The sequence below is a fragment of the Lytechinus variegatus genome, chromosome 3, assembly GCF_018143015.1.
Source record: "Lytechinus variegatus isolate NC3 chromosome 3, Lvar_3.0, whole genome shotgun sequence".
Taxonomy (NCBI): domain Eukaryota; kingdom Metazoa; phylum Echinodermata; class Echinoidea; order Temnopleuroida; family Toxopneustidae; genus Lytechinus; species Lytechinus variegatus.
The window spans coordinates 68,058,990-68,080,975 of NC_054742.1; the positions used below are offsets into that span (position 1 = coordinate 68,058,990).

Consider the following 21,986-nt stretch of genomic DNA (forward strand, 5'->3'; position numbering starts at 1 on the left):
ACTCACAGTGTGTACAAAATGTGGTTCACACTGTGATAATATGCATATTCAACAATGAACATGATTTTACACTGTGGATACCTCTACAGTGTGAGAGTTAACAGTGTGTTCGCATAGTATTCACACGGTTGAAATTTTTAAATTTGATCAATGTGAAGATGATTTCACACTGAACACACTGTGAACTGTGGTTCACACTGTTATAATATGCATATTCAACAATGAATATGATTTTACAGTGTGGATACCTCTACAGTGTGAGAGTTCACAGTGTATTCGCATGAGAATTCACACTGTTGAAATGTTCAAATTTGAACTGTGTGAAGATGATTTCAACACTGAACACACTGTGAACTGTGGTTTACACTGTTGAAAATATGCATATTCAACAATGAAATGATTTTACATTGTGGATACCTCTACAGTGTGAGAGTTCAGTGTATTCGCATAGTAATTCACAACTGTTGAAATGTTTAAATTTGAACAGTGTGAAGATGATTTCACACTGACACACACTGTGAACTGTAGTTCACACTGTTATAATATGCATATTTCAACAATGAATATGATTTTACATTGTGGATACCTCTACAGTGTGAGAGTTCAGTGTATTCACTTAGTATTCACACTGTTGAAATGTTCAAATTTGAACAGTGTGAAGATGATTTCAAACTGAACACACTGTGAACTGTGGTTTACACTGTTAAAATATGCATATTCAACAATGAACATGATTTTACACTGTGGATACCTCTACAGTGTGAGAGTTCACAGTGTATTCGCATAGTATTCACACTGTTGAAATGTTTAAATTTGATCAGTGTGAAGATGATTTCACACTGAACACACTGTGAACTGTGGTTCACACTGTTATGCATATTCAACAATGAATATGATTTTACATTGTGGATACCTCTACAGTGTGAGAGTTCACAGTGTATTCGCATAGTATTCACACTGTTGAAATGTTCAAATTTGAACTGTGTGAAGATGATTTCACACTGAACACACTGTGAACTGTGGTTCACACTGTCATATGCATATTCAACAATGAATATGATTTTACATTGTGGATACCTCTACAGTGTGAGAGTTCACAGTAGATTCGCATGAGACTTCACACTGTTGAAATGTTCAAATTTGAACAGTGTGAAGATGATTTTACACTGAACACACTGTGAACACAGTGTAGGATGCTGTGCGTTCTTCTAGCAGGGAATGAACAATGAACATTTTATTTGAACAAAAAAAAATGAAAATTAAAACAATTTGCTGCTCTTGTTATTCTTTCATTATCTGTTTCAAATTCATTTCGGAACTGTCTGCTTCAAGGGATCTAAAGCAAATTTAATTTAAAACCACATAAGACATTATCCGTTCTTCAAACAGTGACAAGTATTGTCAATAATTGCATTGTACACACAATCTCTGCACTCTGTGTTCAGTGAAAGTGATCCATGCTTTCTTGTGCAAGTTTTTAAGAGGATAGTTTTCAGTGATGAATTATGCAAAGTCTTGGTTCATAATGAAGCTGTCTTTGAAAATACTATTGTACTTATGCTAAAGGACACAAGTTGTAATGGCAATAATTTCATACATACATGTATACATCGTCCTAGACGGGTATCAAGATCAGTGTCTGTCTGTCCATGTGTCCGTCCATCTGTCAACCTTTCCTTGTACACACCATAACTTCAGTTTAACTTCTAGGCTCAAATGACACTAGCATGGATCCCAGGAAGCCTATTGATTTTGAGGTCAAAAGGTCAAGGTCACAGTGACATGTTTTCATCTTACCCTTCTGAAGTCCTTGTAAACACGATAACTTCAGTTTAACTTACCCTAGGTTCATATGATTTGGTGTGTATGATTCCAGCATGGATCCCAGGAATTCTTTGACTTTGAGGTCCAAAGGTAAAAAACTAAAGCACTTCCACTTTTCTTGCTCGACCAATAACTCTATTTTCCTCGTTACAGGCAGGCATATTATCTGCTCGCCCCAGCGACTCTCTTGTTTATTATGAAATTGGAATTCTTTTTTTTTTTCAATATACCAAGACCCAGAAAAAAAATGACAGAAAGCTGTATGATAAGTAGCAATAAGGTCATACAACAATTGATGATTTCATGTGACGGATGCCCTAGGCTCTATTTCATCAAATGTCTAGGCTGCCTTGGTTTGCATTATATTAGCTTTTAGGTTAGTTGGTCAGATTTGAAGTAAAAGTAAGGTAAGGTAAGATATTTACCATGTGATGCTAGCTATATAGTTATTATTCTATAAATATTTCTACTACTACTACTACTCCTACTTTTTCTTCTTATACTATACTACTTCTGCTGCTGCCGCTATTGCTGCTGCTACTACTACTACTTCTGCAACTACTACTTCTACTTCTACTACTACTTCTACTTCTACTACTACACTACTACTATACTACTATTACTACATATACTACTACTTCTACTACTACTACTACTACTACTATTACAACAATAACAACAACTACTACTACTACTACTACTACTACTACTACTACTACTATACTACTTCATATACTACTACCACCATCACACTACTGCACAATACTGATTTTAGTACTGCAATCTCCCAGGTTGCAATGAAATAAAGCAACTTTCAATATACAGAATAAAGTCTCTTGACCCCTGCTTTTTTCTTTTGATAAACAACAGGCTGTGACCTAAAACTGCACTTCTGGGCGGAGTGAAAATGTAACATCTAGATAGGTAGATAAGGATATGATCTCCTCATTGACTTGCTTCCTCACTTCACGCTTGGAGGGGTCTTGTCAGGTGAGAAGCAGGTTGATTGACAACTCTCCAGAAACCTATAGGATTAAGTTAAAGAAACCACCGTCTCTCCCCCTGCACGGTTGTCTACTCCATTGCTTGTGACCCCCGAAGACACCGAGATCCTTGGCTTTGTGCTTAGCTCGTCATTGAAAAGAGATGTCTTGCATTTTTCTGTAATAATGGGATATGGAGCCCAGAGGATTCTGCACTCATCATTCATAAATGGATACTCGGGGTGTAATGAGTAGATCCATTTTGTGGCCTCTTTTCTTATTTATTATCAGTTTCATCATGTTTCATTGCTCCTTGCGTTGCTGACAGCTAATATCTTGTTAGATGATGGATTAAATTGTAGTGACACTTAAGCATCTCATTTCAGGGTTTTTTTCCAAAATCTATTTTTCTGTTCACAAATATTTGAGGCATATCAATATAACATTGGTTGTTTAGATGTCAATTTTCGAAGATAAATCATAACTAAATTGAACTCCCTAGATATTTCTAATCAGAGTACAATCCATAGTACATGAGGAGGCCTAGATAGCCTTAATATCTTAATGATAATTACATAATTTACATTAGAAAAAACACAATTGGTGAAAGGGGGGGGGTCAGGAGTGACAGCATCGTCCATTCTTATTTACAATGCATTCACTTCTTGGCGCTTTTTAAAGGTTGGTTTAACCCTTTCCCCCATTTTAGAGTGTGTTAGATCTCTTATCTTTATCATGAATATGGATGATTAAAGTATTTGAATTACCAAATAAAAAATATAGTTTATTCAATACTATTTTCATTAAAATAATTGACAAGTATAATAAGTTCATGCAGTATAAGGCTTGGAGAGTGTGAGTTAAATTTTATTTAATAGTCTTAGAACCTCTTGTGGTACTATGGAAACTTTAAAGGTAAGTGCCAGTTGTGGTAACGATATCAAAATGAGTTTGTACAGAATCCAATGAAATTATCACCAAAGTGTCTGTTTGTATAAATAAAAATATGTTCCAAAGGATTCTGGAAGAATTTGTGTAATTGCTGAGAAACTAGCAAATAAGCACAGGATAGGGGTCAAGCGTCGGGCCGACATTCAAAGCAAAAAAATACACTGTCCCACATGCACTTATCTGTGTTGGTGAACTTCAGTGTAGATTTCAAGATTTCACTAAGTTCAGTTTATTTAGCTGTACCAGATCTAGATCCTCGATATACTGACAATTAGCCTGGTTTTTACAGACTTTCTCATAAAATCAGTGTTTACTGCAAGTACTGGCATTTCTCGTTAAGGGCAGCCAATGCAGTTGAGGTGGGGACCTAAGACAATCTAGGCCCCATTGCATAAACATTACCATTATGGTAACTTTGCTATCCAATGGTAACTACCATGGTAATGCTGATTAACAGCCAATCAGAATCAAGGACTCCATGCAAGATACCATTGCATGGCAAAGTTGCCATAATGGTAACTTTTATGCAATGGGGCCCAGGTTTATAATGCAAGGCAATCAGGTACAGTGAAACCTGTGTATAGTGACCACCCAAGGGAAACACAAAATGTGGCCTTTATAGACAGGTGGCTGCTATAGACAGGTTCTTATACACACTATAGGCAGGTGGCCACTAACACAGGTTTGACTGTATATGCAAGCCTGTAACTGTTTACTAAAACAGATTTAAAAGAAATGCATTTTATACTTTGACAGACTACACTAAATAAGCTTCTAGTGCTTTTAATGCAGGTCCTTTCATTACTTTCTAAAACAAAGTTAATGAGTTACCTCTACTCTTTGCACGATGCCTGAATCAGCCCATAATGGGTTTGTTGACCCCCCAGCAAAGAAAACATAGCAGCGATAATTCCAAATAAGAAAATAAAATTAGGAAAATGAATGACTTGTCAGAGGTAGCACCTGCTCTATTGTATGTGTGTATCCCAGTGAAAGGGAATACGAAAAAAGGGCAAGTTTGTATTTATACCATCCTTATTTTAAATGGGGCAGGTTACTTCATGCCATCACCTGCTTCTTGGCAACTGAATTCATTAAGGAATAAGTCAGTTTCATCGTTCTGATTCTTGGTCTTCTGTTCGGAGCCAAGTGACATTAAATGCGTATCTTAAATTAATGTTGTATGCCTAGCAATTTAGTCTTTGAAATCTTGTTGAAATGCTGCCAGGGAGCAGAGAAAGTGCATACATTGTGTACGGCATGCCAGGATCCGATGACCAGGGTTTAAGTATTAAGCACTATTCAAGCAGATTATCATTACTATTAGTAAATTAGTATAGATCAATGTCCTGGTTCTGTATATTGCTTTATTTCATTCAAAATCATTTATTTTGCCTGATTTATTTTTAATGGGTTTCTGCATGGAAGTTGTGATTTTTCTTTCTGGACAGCCCCCCCCCCCCCCCCCATCTTATTCCCTGCAGCTATCATGAATTAAAAAAAATCCCCCCCCCCCCCAAAAAAAAAAAAAAAAAACTAAAAATTAGATAAATAAATAAATAAAAATGATAACAATAGATAAATAAATGAAAATAAAAAACACTATCAAATACATATTCATGTATATTCCTTCCTACTCATTTTCTCCCTTTCATGAATTATTCAGCCTTATGAAGAGTCCATGACATTTGTTCTGGCAACGATTACTCCTAAATGATTAGATGATAATCAATCCCATCATAAATTAAACCTAACTTCAAACCTTCCTTGACTATACCAAACTAAAAGCAATAAAGATCGTTCACCAAAACACAACTCTATAATAATCCAAATGAGTATGATACATTATATATATGATATTTTCCAGTTCATATACTAGTTATACATCTCTCTCTCTCTCTCTCTTGATTTATGTGCATCCATGATCATAATAGATTTAGGCAACTTTTCTTAATACTTAAGTGATCAGAAATATATAGAGCTATTGATTTGTATTTACTATTTTTAGGGATTTGAGGAAACGTTATTGATCCAAATAATCTTTATGTAGCACCTGGTGGACAGGACACAAGATTGTTGAAACACTGATGCAACAACATCAATGATAACACCATTAAAACTCATTCTTTGGGATCTCAACACAAATCTTCATTTTCTACCCGAAATAAAAGATTAAAAAGGCAGTTTTATTATTTTTCATGACATTTGGCTCTTGTCAAAGGTGTTCGAATCAATAGAGCACGTATGCAACATACACATCCTGGTGCTTTCTCAACACAAAATGTGTGAACACTTACTTATGCAACTCTAATGGTTGAAAAGAAATGGTGATAAGAAAATCACCTGTCACAAACGCACGTACATGTTGGAACGTCTGCTCTTATATTGGGACTAAGAGAAAGTTGGTCTGAAATATCAAATTCTCAGTTAATTTTTTTTTTCATACATTTATACTAAAGAATATCTTGATTTTGGATGAACCAAGAACGGACAGGAAAATACCTTCTTATATATACGGTGTACCAATGAATGCAAACATGTCCATTTACATGGAGTACCCCCCAAAAAATCTAATTTGCATGGAATGGCATGGGAACAATTTCTCCATGTTCCATTTTACCTACCTGTTTAATTTGATAGGGGTGCATATGTGGGGCACTCATTGTCGCAGGTATGTTATGTATAAATGCTGTGCAACGTTTTTCTCAGAAGTATTTCTTCTTTTTTTCTTTCACTCAGAAATTTGATGGATTGGGGTTTTTGCGCTTTGAAGAGAATAAATTTAGAATAGAGTGGTGAAAACTATTTAAAAAACATGGTCTCCAGGGAAAATTGAATAAATATGCCATCGGTGTGATTGAATTCATGAATCATATTGAATTTCATAAATGTTGAAACATAGGATACCATAATGCAATTGTCGATGCTGATTTGTTGCAGTAATGTGAATGTGTGCTTACTCTGGATGTATCGAAACCTTATACACAAACATGATTATGAAATTTTATATTAGTCCTTCTACAGTACTTTGTTCTAATAAAAAGAGCAACCTTGACTTATTTTATTGTACATTACTTCCCTTTAAGTTATATTGAATAAATATGTGTATCAAATTATATTTTGCCTGTCAGTATAATTTTTGTCACTTCTTAATTTATATGTTCTTTGTTACTTTCAACATGTACACATTTTTTCACTGCCGCTTCTTTCACATGTACATGTATATTATAAAAACAATTACATGCTCTCTTGAAATTCACTTGACCCCTTTTTCTCTCATTCCTTTACCCAGTTACTTCCAGCCAATCCCTCAGGATGTACTTAACATGACCAAGATGTCGTTGACCGGTCTCTTCAGGCAAGACCCTCGCATACCAGCCAAAACCGAGGGCGCCGTGGTACGGGAGTGCATCTTCAATGAACTTGAAAGTCAGATGAAGGAGGTACAGCATCAGCAGTGGCAACACGATCAAGATGAGAAACAGCGGAAGCAGACGGTGGACTATAGCTGGCTCGTCAGCACCCAACCTAAGTATTACATCATCCCGCAGCTTCAGCAGCTTGAACTAGAGGACCTCTGTAGCAAGGTCAAGGCTTGCGAAACGGGGAGGATCATCTCGCGCTTCAGGGAACTGCTCACACGGCGGCCAGACGTCAAGGAGGTGCCGGCCATCCTCAAGGCCATCATCGTCCAGGTGCTGCAGGAACGTCCTCCAGAGGAAACAATCACGGACTGGATGTGGAAAAAGACAAATAACCTGACGAAAGTCAAACAAAACATTCGGGTGCATCCGCTGGCGAGCGTCTCGGAGCAGGTGGACAGACAGTACGCTCACACTAGAAGTCGTAGAGCCATCAGTGTTCCAGAGTTTGGGAATAGTGCAACACTTAGAAGTAGATCGTTACCAGAATTCTGTGCCAACATGGATAGTTTACCAGTATAGTAATGAATGACGTACCTGAGTGTGCTATCTTCTATTGTATTCTATATGTTTGGGTTTTGATAACATGTTGGTGTGTGACTATTTTTTCCCTCAAGAATATTATGTCCCCTTCGTCAGGACATAATATTCCCTCCCGTCACTTTATTTGCTTTAAGTTACTTATTCTAACAGGTATTTCCCCTTCTCATTCTTACTACTCCATCAACTACCAAAGTCAGACCAATATCATAATCAGTATTCATCAAAATATTTGTGTTGTAGCGATGCCTGCATGATGAGAAATCACTTTTAAAGCTGGTTTGATGAGAGCAGATGACAGGGGAAAGATGATGCATAGATCTCCATCAGTATATCCCAATCAATCAGGCTTCGTCAGCCTCATATTATTCCGCCCCGGTGCATTGAGGGGTTATTTCCATTTAAAATGAGGATGATGATCACTGACCTAAAAAACACAAACTACGGGATTGCATTTTGTTTCATTCCATTTAATTGGTTGGTCGAGGGGGTATATTCATAAATGCTTGATCAGTAGTGATCACGGACAATCCGTTCAATCTACGCTACCATTCATTCTTTGACCTGTATTTTAGTAGGGGCTGTTTCATGAAGCTATTTGTAAAGCTATACCTTCAATTGTATGCATGTACCGTACAAACTAATGAAATACATTTATGGTAAGCCAGGCATGTGTCATATTTTAATTGCGTTAGTTTTAATTGAAATGAGCAGATATTTATTAACAATTCAACAACTAAAATAGAAGTCAACACATTTGCAGCTCAAATTATATTTTGCCATAAAATTTGAATCAAACTCTATGATATAATAGTCGCAGTTTTATCATGAAAAGCTTTGGGCTTGAATTTTGGCACTTCTTATTTCAGTCAGTCGTTCAGAGAGTCATGCATAACTTTACGATCAGCTTTGTGAAATGGTTCTATGACATTTGCTCCGACGACAATTGCTCTGCTGTGAATTCCATACACTAATGGAATTATCAACTTCAACCCTTGATTTTCCACTATACCCTATTCTAAACCTAACATAAAATACTTTTGCAGCTCTAACCCTGTATCTTCGACGAAATAAAGCTCAGAGCAATTGTCGCCGGAGCAAATGGTGTGTCACATGATAAAAACAGCCTTCCCTGTACTGATAAACAAAAAATGTATTCATTGTATGCTACCTTTCCACTTCCATCAGATATTATTTTGGCAAAATGGCAGTAAGATCCCTTGGATAGTAGACTAACTAGTCATAGACAAACTTGGATGAGACGAAGTGGCTATTTATCAATTGAAAGGGAGATCTGCATTTTACCATTACTCAGGTCAAGCAAAAGAGCTTCCTGTTTTGAGAAAATAATTATTGAAAATCTTCAAATAAACGTAGATATCTTTCCAGGTAAAATTGCTAAGAAATATTGCATTATTTATGACTGATGTATGAGACTTGGAATCCATGTCTTGTTGCTATGTCTGGCAAACTCTAATGCTATCGAGAACAACAATGGCTGTTTAAAAATCATGTATAAAATTGAATAGAATTTAATTACTTAAATAACTTCATGAATGTCTGCTGTATTCATGTGCTATATTTGATTGAAGTCATATCCAGACATATTACAGTTAATGCAGCGTAGAGGTCAAGACCAACCCACCAAAAAAGGGATTTGTATCAAGAGAGAAGAAAGTAGACCAGAGTAGCACTGATAATTTCATTAAGATTTGGATGAATTTTATTTTAAATTGACATTTGTAAATTTTATTAATTTTGTTGAAGCTTCCCCTGCCCCCATTTTTGTCTTCAATATGCTAGTACAAAAAGAACATGAAAATTACTATCAAACAGATTTATACATGCTCAGCACACCCCTCCCCTCCTCCTTTAAAAGAAAAAAAAACTATTGGTAAATCTATCCTGATAACAATAAGAATATTCAGGAGTAAAACGAAAACATTACCTGTAGGCCAATTTGTAATTTGATTTATGACATTGTGTGTTATTGGTTTTATCATTACAAATGATGGTGATAAAATATTGTAGAATGAAAAGAAATGTATACATTTACTTGTATAAAGAAAACAAAATACCTAATCCCCATGTTGTGAAAGTGTTATTCATTGTGGAGTCCCTGTTTCTTGTAGCCTAATTGTTAATTACAAGTTATACACATACGCTGTTGTTATAAGTTACTGAAATTGAGGCATCTGGTTGGCTGAAATATTTTTTTGCATTGTTTTTAATGTTTGATAAAATTAAAAAGTTTTACAAAATAACCCGATGAGTGAGAAAATAGGCCTGATAATTTTACAAAGTCATTCAAATTCATGGATCTTTTTTATGAGGGCTTGTTTGTAACAAAATGTCTTTTATTTATCGACCGGTATAAGAAAATGAATTCAAAACTTTGGCTCAAAGGTTAAGTTGAACCTGATGATAAGGTATTTTAGATAAAAGCAGAAAAGAGAAGAATGGCAGTAATGTAGGGGGTTTAAACCAGTCTCTCAAATATTTAAGAGAGTAATGAATGTTGAAAGATTTGAATTTATAACATCATGGCCCCGTCTTACAGAGTTACGATTGATTGAATCAATCTCAAGTATATGGAAATCCATCAATGTCATATTTTTTTCTTCAGGAAATTTTGCTCAATGTCCTTTGAAAACAAAGAGAAGCATACTGAATTGTCATAAAGAGCAGTGAATGTATAAATATACGTCATTTCTAGACAATATTTTGAATAAACATGTATTTAAATGTTGACATTGCCGGCTTTCCATAGTTGCAATAGATCAGAGTCCCGTAACACAAAGGTTAGCGATTGATCGCTAATTTCAAAGAAAAATTCCGATTGGTTCATAGTCGGTCTACTTAGCAAAATGCGCATGCAACAAGGATCTTGATTGGTCATTTCATTTAGCGATTAATCGCTAACCTTTGTGTTTCAGTGCCCAGATCCAATCGCAAGTCTTTGTAAGCTGGGCCCCATATGTGAGCACCCATCCCATATTATATTCCCATTTCTTTCTTATTTTAATTGAAGAGATACGACTCACTAATTTTCTATATTTTCTGATTTGGGAACACATGCATCAGCTCAGGAAATCATATTTTTCATTTGAATCCATGCCCAACCAGAAAAAGGGGAAGTGGGATATGCATGTACTGAATAGACAACTCTCCATACGATGAAGCTTCTTTATTCTTCTGATGTTTGACCAAGTGACTCTCGGATCTAAGCAGCAATCAGCAGGCTAGCCACCAAATATTCCAAAGCACGACTGCATGCTCTATCTTACGACTCCCTCGTGTATCATTCGCCATTTCATCCCACACCTCGCCTCCTTAATGATCAAAGGAGATATTTCTCCATGTTTCACCTTAAAGGATCCAAGAAACCTAATTTCTGTTGTTGAACATCGCAGCACTTTACAGGGGAAAGGGTGCGTGTGCCATGGGTGCCATTTGAGGCCTTAAAATTGTTTTATATATTTTTAGGGCAATGTCACTTTCAAACAGAGGCTTTTTATATTACAGACTAATGGAAACATTTAAGGATGGCACAAAAAATATACAATTTCTGTGGGGAAAGATGCCCAACTTTTAACCAACACTGGGCAACATACTATCCACACAACTATTGGTTAAAATCTGTCCAAATGGGTAAAAAAGAACCTACTAATTGGGTAATTATTTGATAATAATTGCCCAGAATATATATATATCTTTACCAACATACATTACCCAACACCATCAGTGGACAGTATGTTGCCCACCATTTTAAGTGTGTACCATAGAATGGCAAAGTTATTATAATAGTAACTTTATGCAATGGGGGGGGGCAGGTCACCCTGATAAATAGACATACTGCAGAAAGTGATCTGCAGGATAGTGCTATAGGTTTTTAGAAAATATTTGAACTATAACATAATGAGACATGTTTCACTAGTTTTTAAAGCATGTATTTAGTTTTGGTATTCATTTTCATAATTCAAAATACTTGTGTACCAAAACAGTTCTTATAATGGTAAAATAATCTTATGTTATAGTAAAATTGCGATGTGAAATATTATACTAATATTAACATATAGAATAAAGATTCTCCAATTAAAAGTTGGGACCTCGGTGAATAAAAAAAATGAAAGTCTGATTTCCCTCAAATTCTCTTTAAAATAAAACCACTACGCAAGCATGTAGACGTGTGAAAAATTCAGGATGAAATAAGGTTTTATTTCATTTGACTCTTTGCTATACCTCTATCTTTTGACGCTTAAGTTAAGGGATAAAGTGACGAAATATTCCGAATCACAGGAAGACGTCAATATTGTTACAGAAAGGAAGCACTCGCGAGACGTTTTCACACCAGAATAGCTAATCCTTGTTATTTGATGTCTCAAACGGGTGAATTCAGCCGACTACTTTTACTATTTGATGTAAGTCGCATAGGACCGAAATCCTATTTCTCACTTGCTCTCAATTTCCTCCCGAAATAATCGGCTTCAACTGCCTTTACAATACATTGTGCATTTCTCTCTCTATATATATATTTATTTCTCTCTTCTTTAATCTTTCTCCTATCTCTATTTACCTTTCTTTTTCAATTTCCCAATCGCACCCTCTTTCTTTTCCCCTCTATTTCTCTCCCTTTTCTTTATCCTTTTCACTCTTCGCTTTAATTGTATTCTACTTCTGTTTTATTTTTTCATTAATTTTATCCATCTCCTCTTTCTCTGTGTTTGTCTTCTCTTCTTTGTCTTTCCCTCCAGCCTTCCCACTATCTATTCTTCTTTATTTCTATATCTCGTTCATTGTCTTTCATTTGTCTGTTCTCAGTGCCTCCGTTTCTCTTCCGTATATACCCCCCCCCCCCCCTTCTCTCTCTTTCAAGTCTCTTCTTCTTTTACCTTTCCAATTCTCCTTGGTTTTCTTTGTCTCAAACACGCTCGACATTTGAAATCTCTTTCATGTGATTTTGTGCATTCTACGTGTAACATACGTCAGAAGTGGTTTGTGTTCCAATTCCCCTGACCGTCTTTGACTTGTGGAGGTGATTGCCTTTTTGTTGATCCCTGACAGGTTCTCTCAACCCCCCCCCCCCCCCCCCATCTCTCTCCCCCTCCCACTCTCTTTATCTCGTATCCTTTCTTTGGAGAAAGATTTTTTCAAAGTTGGTTTCTGAGATTTTCACAGCCTAGTTAACACATAGCTTCAAGACAATCGTTATCTCGTCCCCATAGAGGTTTGAAGTAAGGCCTCACTGATTGATGGTATACCGTATATGCGGAGCAAATAGTGGGTACACAGGGACACATTCTTCCCCCGCTGCCTTTCCCCAAAATAGTGTATTGCCTCCTTCGCCTTTGTTATTGATAACCTTATGGATATCTTGACAGAAAACCCCGTCGGAATCTTATCATGATGGTAGACCCTTGTTTATTTGACAGTTATTTTAAGAATACTATGCCTCCCCCCCCACCCCCTCTTTTGTGAATTCCTAAATCTGCACTTTGATGGATCCTTTTTAAAAAGGGCATCGGCTTTGGCTCCACCTGTAATGTCAATCCTATAAAAGTTTCCATTTTATTTCATGCATCAATCGACAAATTATTGGACATGAGTTTTCAGTCAAACCATATATAACATTTGTTTGTCTTGTGTACTTTGTGGAAAGTAGGATGCTGAGTTCAAAATCTCTCGAATATGATTGTATTGGTTTTTATTTAAGTAATGCCTTTTATTTTATATAAATGGAGATATTTTTTGTTATATACCAAAAAAAAAACCCGCTCTTTGCCATCTTTATCTCTCAAGATGATAAAAGATACAGGGCTATATATACTCTAAAAAATTAAAGGATAGAAAGGGGTAAATCACCATTTAAAGGGGGCGAGGAGTGACACCACTTTTATTAAGGGTGAAAAAATAATGTGTTCACTCTTCGGCCCTTTTCCACCCTTTTCGCCTTTTGTGTTTTTGGAGTGAACATTAATTAGTTCTGTTCATTTTACCCATAATACCCTAATCTTTGAATTCGAACAAGCTGAATGTACATTTTATAAATGATAGAATGATAAAGTCACATTAAATGTGATAAGCTTTTAAATGGAACAACTTGACACTCTCAATCCCATTAAATGTAGATTTCTGGAGGCAGGAAACAGTCCAGGGCCATATTTCATGCAATCTTCAAATTGCAACTTCTTTAATATCCTGTCATGTTCTGTCCTTTATGATATTTAAATCATTCTGTAGTTACTCTTCCCGTTTCTTCCATTTTATCTAACCAAACCCGCTACCTATATGGTAAGAACCCAAAAGAAAGGTTATTGTAAACTGAAATGTACCGACTTGCTTAAGGTCTATATTGCAATCGTATTAATTAAATGCCTACCAGCTCTTTGCAATATTTCCATCATTCATGAGCCAGAGTAGGAACTTGCCTGAGAAGATCCTTCCAGAAACGCATCTTCAAAATTGGTATCGATACTGCTATACACATGCGTAGGTAGGCTTAATCATTATGCCCAATGTTTTCTTGTAGATATGATCTGAATTTCAATTTCCTAGATTAGTTTTTCTTCAAGCGCAATATTGTAAATACCAAGTGCGTATATTAATACGATTTTTTTTATTGTATAGGTTAAGTAATTATAGTAAGAGCCCTACGTGGGTTCGTCGTGGTCTAGTGGTTCTGACTCTCGCCTTTGAAACAGAGGGTTGTGGGTTCGAATCCTAGCCATGGCTTGTTTTCCTTCAGCAAGAAATTTATTCACACTGTGCTGCACTCGACCCAGGTGAGGTGAATGGGTACCCGGCAGGAGTACTTCCTTGCATGCACTAAGCGCCGGTGATGGTAGCTCGAGCTAAAGCCGGGGTAATAATAGCAGCGCTTTGTATCCTCAGGCAAAAAGCGCTTTATAAATCCAGCTATTATTATTATTATATACTGGGGCGGTGTATCATTCTATGAGGTCATTGCTTCAAGGAAAGATCACATCGCCCTTTTATTATTTATTTCTTTTGATTTAATTTAATTAGAAACTGATCAAAATCTCCCTCCTTGGTCTAAGACCTGTGAAATTTCTTCAATATGGAAAATGAGGTAACGTAATTTTTTTTTCTTTCAAAATGTTCAGCTCTTTTTATTCATCTGCCCCTAAGATTACAGGAAGCACACTGTCTTATTCTTTCTGTATCATGTGTATCAAAATAAACAGGAATGGGACATGAAGAGTAGTAGTTAGCTTTGAGAAGATAAAAACTGATATGACTCTTTTATCATTATTATTTGAACTCACTATCCATTATATATCTTCACTTTGACATTTATTAAATTCATTATTATATAATTTCATATCATTTTTTATTCAATTTATAAACTATTGTTAAAATATATTGAGCAATATATTGATTAACAAATTATCCCCTGTAATCAAGACATCCTTACTAAATCAAAAATTTATTTTCAAACATATCTAAGTCTGAATTACTTAAGAATATATCAATTACAGTGAAAAAAAAATATGAGTATAGGGTTGGTGCAATTAATTTATCAGTCGAGTATATAAAGATGACTGTGCTATAGTCAAATGAATGTAATAAAATATATTGACTTGTTAGTAAAACATTAGTTGCACCACACTGATCTGATCCGTTTCGTAGCCATTTTAATAAGCTATTTTGTTTTAAGATTATATTAAAGCATTGCAGTTTTCGTTTTAGGTATAATAAATCTCTGGTGCAAAACATCGTTTGAGCAATTGACTCTTATCGTAGAATCGGATGTTTCCGGGATTACGCCTATGTGGTAATACACAATCCAGCAGTCAGCTGAATTATGGTGTTGTAACTTAAGCCTTGGGCCCATGTTTGCATATTGTAGAATGAGGCCCCTAACATTTAGAATCAACTATGAATGTACATGATTTGAAATTATTGTGAGTATATCAAATATGTTGGGGATGTGCTATTAACTAAAATCATTTTGTTTTTTGCCTGCCACTATGAAGACGAAGAGGGTTGATTTTCATGGATGTTATTGAATTTCACCTTTATATATTAAAAAAAAGCAATTAAAACCACATCCTGGGCGGCAATGCTCGACCCCACGGCTCAAACCAGCGCCTTTATAATGACTAATTCTTGGGAAGTGGGTGTTGAACGATCAATAATTGCTTACTTGATCAAAGCCTATATAGACCGAGGTTCTCCGACACTGCTTGTGCTTGGACAATGAATGATGGCAACAACATCTCTATTGCCATGGTAACCAGTATCCGGCGTCCCGGTGGAATATGTACCCAGATGCTTTAACTGGCATCGATCGCTGTTGACTTTGGAGTCCAAACTGCAACAACGTTCAACATGTTCAAGGTGTATCATTCATGGCAGCAGCGTAATCATGCATGATAATTTTTGTTTTAATCTAGTATCAAGTGTCCTTGTACTAATGTTAGCAGAAGTACAGTATCTCTAATCACAACCTTCCCCCCTCCCCTCTCCCCCTCCATCCACCTCTGTCTCTATCTGTCTATCTTTCTATCTATCTTTATCCATCGCTCTCTCTTTCTCTCTCTCTATCTATATATCTATCTATTTATCAATATTCTTCTGAGTCGGTCTCACTCCCTTCTATCTCATCATGTTTATTCTCTGATTTTTCCTCACTTCTTCTCATCGGCACGCCAAAGCTCCCTTTTACAGCGAAATTTCAGTCAACCTCCAACCTTCATGCTTTAATGTCGCCTAAGGACAAAGTGACATTGTTCTTCATATGAAAGAAACCATTCGAAAGTTATGATGTGTAGTTAAGAATAATCCATTACAGGTTGCATCGAGACCTTGGATATGTTGGATGGACTGTCATTGTAGAGCATTGTTATCTGTCGCCACGCATTGTTGGTGTGTATGTCTAGACTTATTATTAATTATATCCTACATGTATCCCGATGGCAGGATTAATTGAGTTTGGATGCTCTATAAATATGCAATTTCAATTTTGTAGTTTACATTGTATTTTCATCATATACCCGCCAAAAATGACATTTTTGCTCCGTGATGTCTTGTATCATGCAAAAATGTCTTACAGACAATTATGAAAAGCGAGTAAATTTATATGCCAATTCGAGTCATCAGTATACGCAAATCAAATTTCACGTTATGGCTAATGCGATTGTAAGTATGCATTAGCAAAGTAGTATACCTATTCACATGATGGCTAATACAATGGTAAGTATGCATTAGTAAAATAGTATACCATCTATTCACAGCAAAAACTATGGTGTTAACCGGTGTACATAGAGGACCACACCAGTTATTTTACACCGGTGTTAAATTGGTGGTGTTATTTTTTTCAGCTATATGTGCTATTACAACACCTATGGTTGTTATACAATAACACCTATAGGTGTTATTACAACACCTATAGGTGTTATTACAACACCTATGGTTGTTACATTTACACTCTTTGGTGTTGTGTTCAATTTCTAGGGTGTTATTTTAACACCTCAGGGTGTGGTCCTCTATTAACACCGATTGGTGTCAGTTTTAACACCGCAGTTTTTACAGTGTTGCATTATTGTCATAGTGTATTCGTCTTCTCTTCTTTTTAACACCCATATCATGCCCAACATAAATTACATTGCTTTAAAAATAATTTTGTATGTAGATTATTCCTTTTCTTCATCCTTTTCTATTAAAAAAAGGCTTTTTAAACCTCACTTCTCCTTTCCTGTTCATGGTTCATCTCTAACTTACTTCATCTAGCTCGTTCACACCCCCCCCCCACACACACACACACAACAATTTCCTCTCTCCTCTCCCACCCCCCCCCCCTCTCTCTCTCTCTCTCTCTATTTATCTATCACTCTATATCTCTCTCCTTGCAATGTATTGACTGAGGGAAACGTACTCTCACCAAACGTTTGTATAAACAGAGTGGACAGTCTTTATTTGCATGGAACAGAGATATGTATACCTTGGGCTTCAACACTTCGTTGGTTTTACTCCAAAATTTCACAGAAGAAATGATTATAAATGCACCAGTGCATGTGCTCTATAAGTATGTCAAATAATATTTGCAGGTGTTGGCAATATTGTATTGATTTAAATGAATCAACTTGCGAGGCTATTTTGCTCACATCATTAAGAGTGTATTGACCAATCGAACACCATCTTCGTACTCTTGCGTCTAATGATACTAACCGTGATCTATTTAATTTTGGAGTATAATTAGATATGTGTATCATGTCACCTCAATAATTATGATGCGTCACGGACGATGTCGCTTCGGTGCCATACATTTTTGATGAACTGAACTATATACTCGTGTGACTACTTAATTTGCTATTGAGACCACTGAAATATCTGCATGAAAATGAGAGCAAAATTACAGCTATATCTTCGAGAAAAAAAACATGCTCCAAACTCGAATATCTCCTCTGCAGTATTCTTTCAAGTTAACGACAAAACATACACCACTTTGATTACTCTCCGTTCACGGGCGAGCCTTAAGCAAACAAAATATGGTTGCAATTATGAAAGTAAACATTCTCCACCCCATCCTTTCCGCTCCAGATTGTAGAAAATCTTCTTTCTTAAACCCGCAATTTCAAAATGTAAACTCTACTTTCAAAAGGCAACATCCATTTTGGGGGTCGATATGTTCAGGGATTAGATAGAAATTGTACAGGTACGTCTCTATTGAGATTGTTCAAACCAAATTAGAGCGCATGCGATCGGTTTAAGAGGGGCGTATCCGTGTGAACTCTTGTGCATGTGGGTGGGGTGCTCTGACCGAAGGTTCATCTTTACTGCATTTGCTGAGGTATAATGGTCACCAATCATCAGATAAGGCCACAAACGTCATTACGCGACACAAAATGCACATTCGATAATATCTATCGGTTCATACCATTGTAATTTAAAGTTGTAGTTAAGAATAATAATAATAATAACGTTTTATTTACCCAGGGTAGCCACTTCAGTTAGGAAACTGCTCTACCAACGGGCCCTGCATATCATAACATGTTATTATTACCCTTCTCTAATCTAAATGCTGAGCGCCAAGCAAGAAGGCAGGAGGTCCCATTTTTATAAGTCTTTGGTATGACTCGGCCGAGGATCGAACCCACGACCTCCCGTTCATGAGGCGGACGCTCTACCACTGAGCCACCATGCCCGGTTAGAAGGCCCGGATATAAATGAGTAAACTCGTTGTGACTGACACCAATGGAAGCCAAGCAAGAAACCTTGTTGTGCCCATCTGCTGACATCTTCATTTAAACGTCACATAATTGTGAATTGAAAGATGCGCTCCACCAAAGATGAAGCAAGAGGGCTTTTCCCCAGGTAGGCCTATCATTCGTCATTGTACCCAACCAAAGAAGTCTAAAGAATGAAAAAGGCACCCTACCCCCCCCCCCCTCCCCTCTGTCGCTCTTTCCATCCCACTCTGTCTCTTTCCTTCCTCCCTCCCCCCTCTCTCCATTCCATCTTTCTCCCAAAGGATGCATGGAAGAGTGGGAGAGATAGGATGAACCTGCAGCTGAGACAATGACTGCTGATCGATCGGTGGTGGAAATGGGCACGAGGAGCCGCAATGAGGGGATACTGATCAAACAACACAGTGTTGACAGTAGAGGCAACCGTTTCTGCACCAATGCATAGGGTATAAACAGCAGCAGAAGCTTCCCCGGCGTGCGTGGTGGAGAGTCGCGCAAGGATAGGGGTGGGGTCCTCTTTTATTCTTTATGACTTTGTGTTAAAAACGGTGAGAGACCGGGCCTTCTAATCGATTGATAGGTATCATGGCCGATTTTCAAAGAGGGGGAGGCGGCGACGTGTTGGGACGCCATTGATCAATGAGCAATGTTGGAGTGGGGGAACTGAATATTGAACATTCTGAAGTTAATGTTGGGTCCAGCCGTTAAAAAAATAGAAAATATTAAGACTCTTGTCAGTCAGTCGTAAAGAATGGCGTCTGTCGACAAAATGGTCGAAGGAACGAGGGGTGGCTGCCGATCGCCAAGAGCGAGTTCTAAATACAAGAACAGAGTGGTGGAGGTAACTCGCGTTGTGCATCTGGCGATATACAGTATATGTCATTTCTTCTCTCATGCATGATGGTTTTATCGATATTACTTCCCTGGCAGGACATTCCTAATTCATGCGAAAGAAAAATGAAACGTCGAAAGCAGCTGGGAAAACAAAACCATTCTCGAATTCTCGGTTGGGCAAGTAATGATCAGATAGATAAACAAAACCGGCGAAAGTGGCAGGCGAGCTCTGTGCATCTGCAACATTTTATCAAATATCATTTTGTCACCAAGGGAAAGGTTTCTGCTTGATTAGTAGCAATTCATTAAGAGTGACAAAATGATATTTCGTGGCGAGGAACATTTTTTAAATTCAAAATTAATGTTGAGGCTCGAGCGTGAATACCAATATACCATACCCTGGAGGTGACTGACTGATGCTTCATCTCAAGACCCACGCCTTCCACCCGTTTTCAAAAATAACCTTCTTGTATGGCAGTGTTTCAAAGGGCGATGGGTTATGAAGTTTATTCACTGTAATTCCTCTCAGTTATAAAGTCGACTGTAACTTATCTGTGGCCAGTTGACATAATTTCGTGAGGACTTCAATCGAAAACATCATGGGCGATGTCGGAACATCAACATCCGTATATCCGGGGATCAATGGATACATTTGAAAATGCACTTTAGTATTTTTTAAGAACATTATTTTCACATCATTGTCTCTTTTTTTTCGATGAAAAACAAAATGGTGATTGAAGGGGCAGTGATGTCAACACAATTTTGTGACGGCTAAATAAAAATATTTTCAGCATCGTTTTTTTTTTCTTGGTATTACTTAACCAGACGGATTTCCGTTACAAGCGTGGATTCAAGCAATGTATTGGGATTCGTCAATCATTACAACAATATGTTTAAGGGAGTGTTTCAAACGTATGGAAAAGGAATGGAATATCCACATTAGAATCGGAAACGAAAGACCATTTGGTTTGATCAATCGCATAAAAACTTATGGAGGTTATCAGTATATGAAAGTGAAAATAGAAATATTCCTAGTCCACTTTCATCTTCGTCTGTAATCTAAAAAAATAAAACGACTTTTCCTTATTCCGTATTGATAAAAGTATAAACTTACATTACAACAGCTCTGTAATTTTGGTGGAATAGTGAGTGTAGTAGCATACGAACGCATTCTTTCACCGGGGGAGGGGAAGAAAAAACAATGTGAAAAAATGTAGAAAACAACAATTTCCACATACTAAACGAGTCGATGGTCGTTCGGTTCATGACATATGCTCTGGCGACAATTGCCCCGCTGTAAATTCCACACAGTGATGACCAACCTCAACCCAGGGTTTAACACTTCTATATAGTATACCTTACCCTAGACCTAACCCTAAACCTAACATCAAACCCTATCGCAACCCCAACCCTATATCTTAGACGAAATTAAGGCCAGAGAAATTGTCGCAAGAGCAAATGTCGTGTCGCCGATTGGTCTACACAAGATAATGATTATTTTCAAAATCATTTATAGACATAATTGTTACTTTTTATAACAGATAATACTTTATTAAATTTGCATGTCTCCTTTTCGTAGCCTAATACAGGTCAACATTCCCAATAGAAAATATATTGCCTATATGCTCATTTAAAGTTGGTCCCCTTTTATGATAAAACATGTGACCAATAACAGGTTAGGGCTGTTAAAAGGTACTGAAATCATGGGGCCTGATTGGTTGATAGCAGGGTTGTAATGGGTTTGTATTTTGTCATTGATAACGAGTGCAAGGCAACAAGTATTATGAAACGGGGCCCGGTGGGTGTTTCATAAAGCTGTTCGTAAGTTAAGAGCGACATTAAGAACGGCTGGTGATCCTTTCTATTTATATATGGTATATTCATTGGCGATAGTTTAGCATGTAAGAAAGGTTCACCCGTCGTTCTTAAAGTCGCTCTTAACTTACGAACAGCTTTATGAAACGGCCCCCTGGAAAAACACATGAGCTATCTAAGTAAGATATGAAACGAGTGATCTGCATTCACTTTTTTATAAAGAAAATGACGTCACTGACCTCACCGATACCCGTTTCAATAGTTTTTGTAAGATTATGATCCGACGAAAATCAACCTGCCGTAGCCCAATTGTTCCAATACGACATATGGAACGACGACATAATATCTGGCGACATTTCCAGTTGCTGAATTGACATACTAAATGTGGATTTCTCTGATGATCGTAA

General features: G+C 36.9%; 1 protein-coding gene across 1 annotated transcript; it reads left to right on the forward strand.

Moving 5' to 3' along the window:
- The first annotated feature begins 7,046 nt into the window (after window positions 1-7,046).
- LOC121411760 (protein RD3-like) lies at window positions 7,047-8,912 on the forward strand. Its single transcript, XM_041604605.1, has one exon. It carries the CDS (start codon window positions 7,085-7,087, stop codon window positions 7,700-7,702), a length of 618 nt encoding a protein of 205 aa, XP_041460539.1. The 5' UTR covers window positions 7,047-7,084; the 3' UTR covers window positions 7,703-8,912.
- Window positions 8,913-21,986: the final 13,074 nt, after the last annotated feature.

What these genes read in the sequence shown, in the direction of transcription:
- LOC121411760 (XM_041604605.1), top strand. Translation starts at nt 7,085, where the DNA reads ATGACCAAGATGTCGTTGACCGGTCTCTTCAGGCAAGACCCTCGCATA.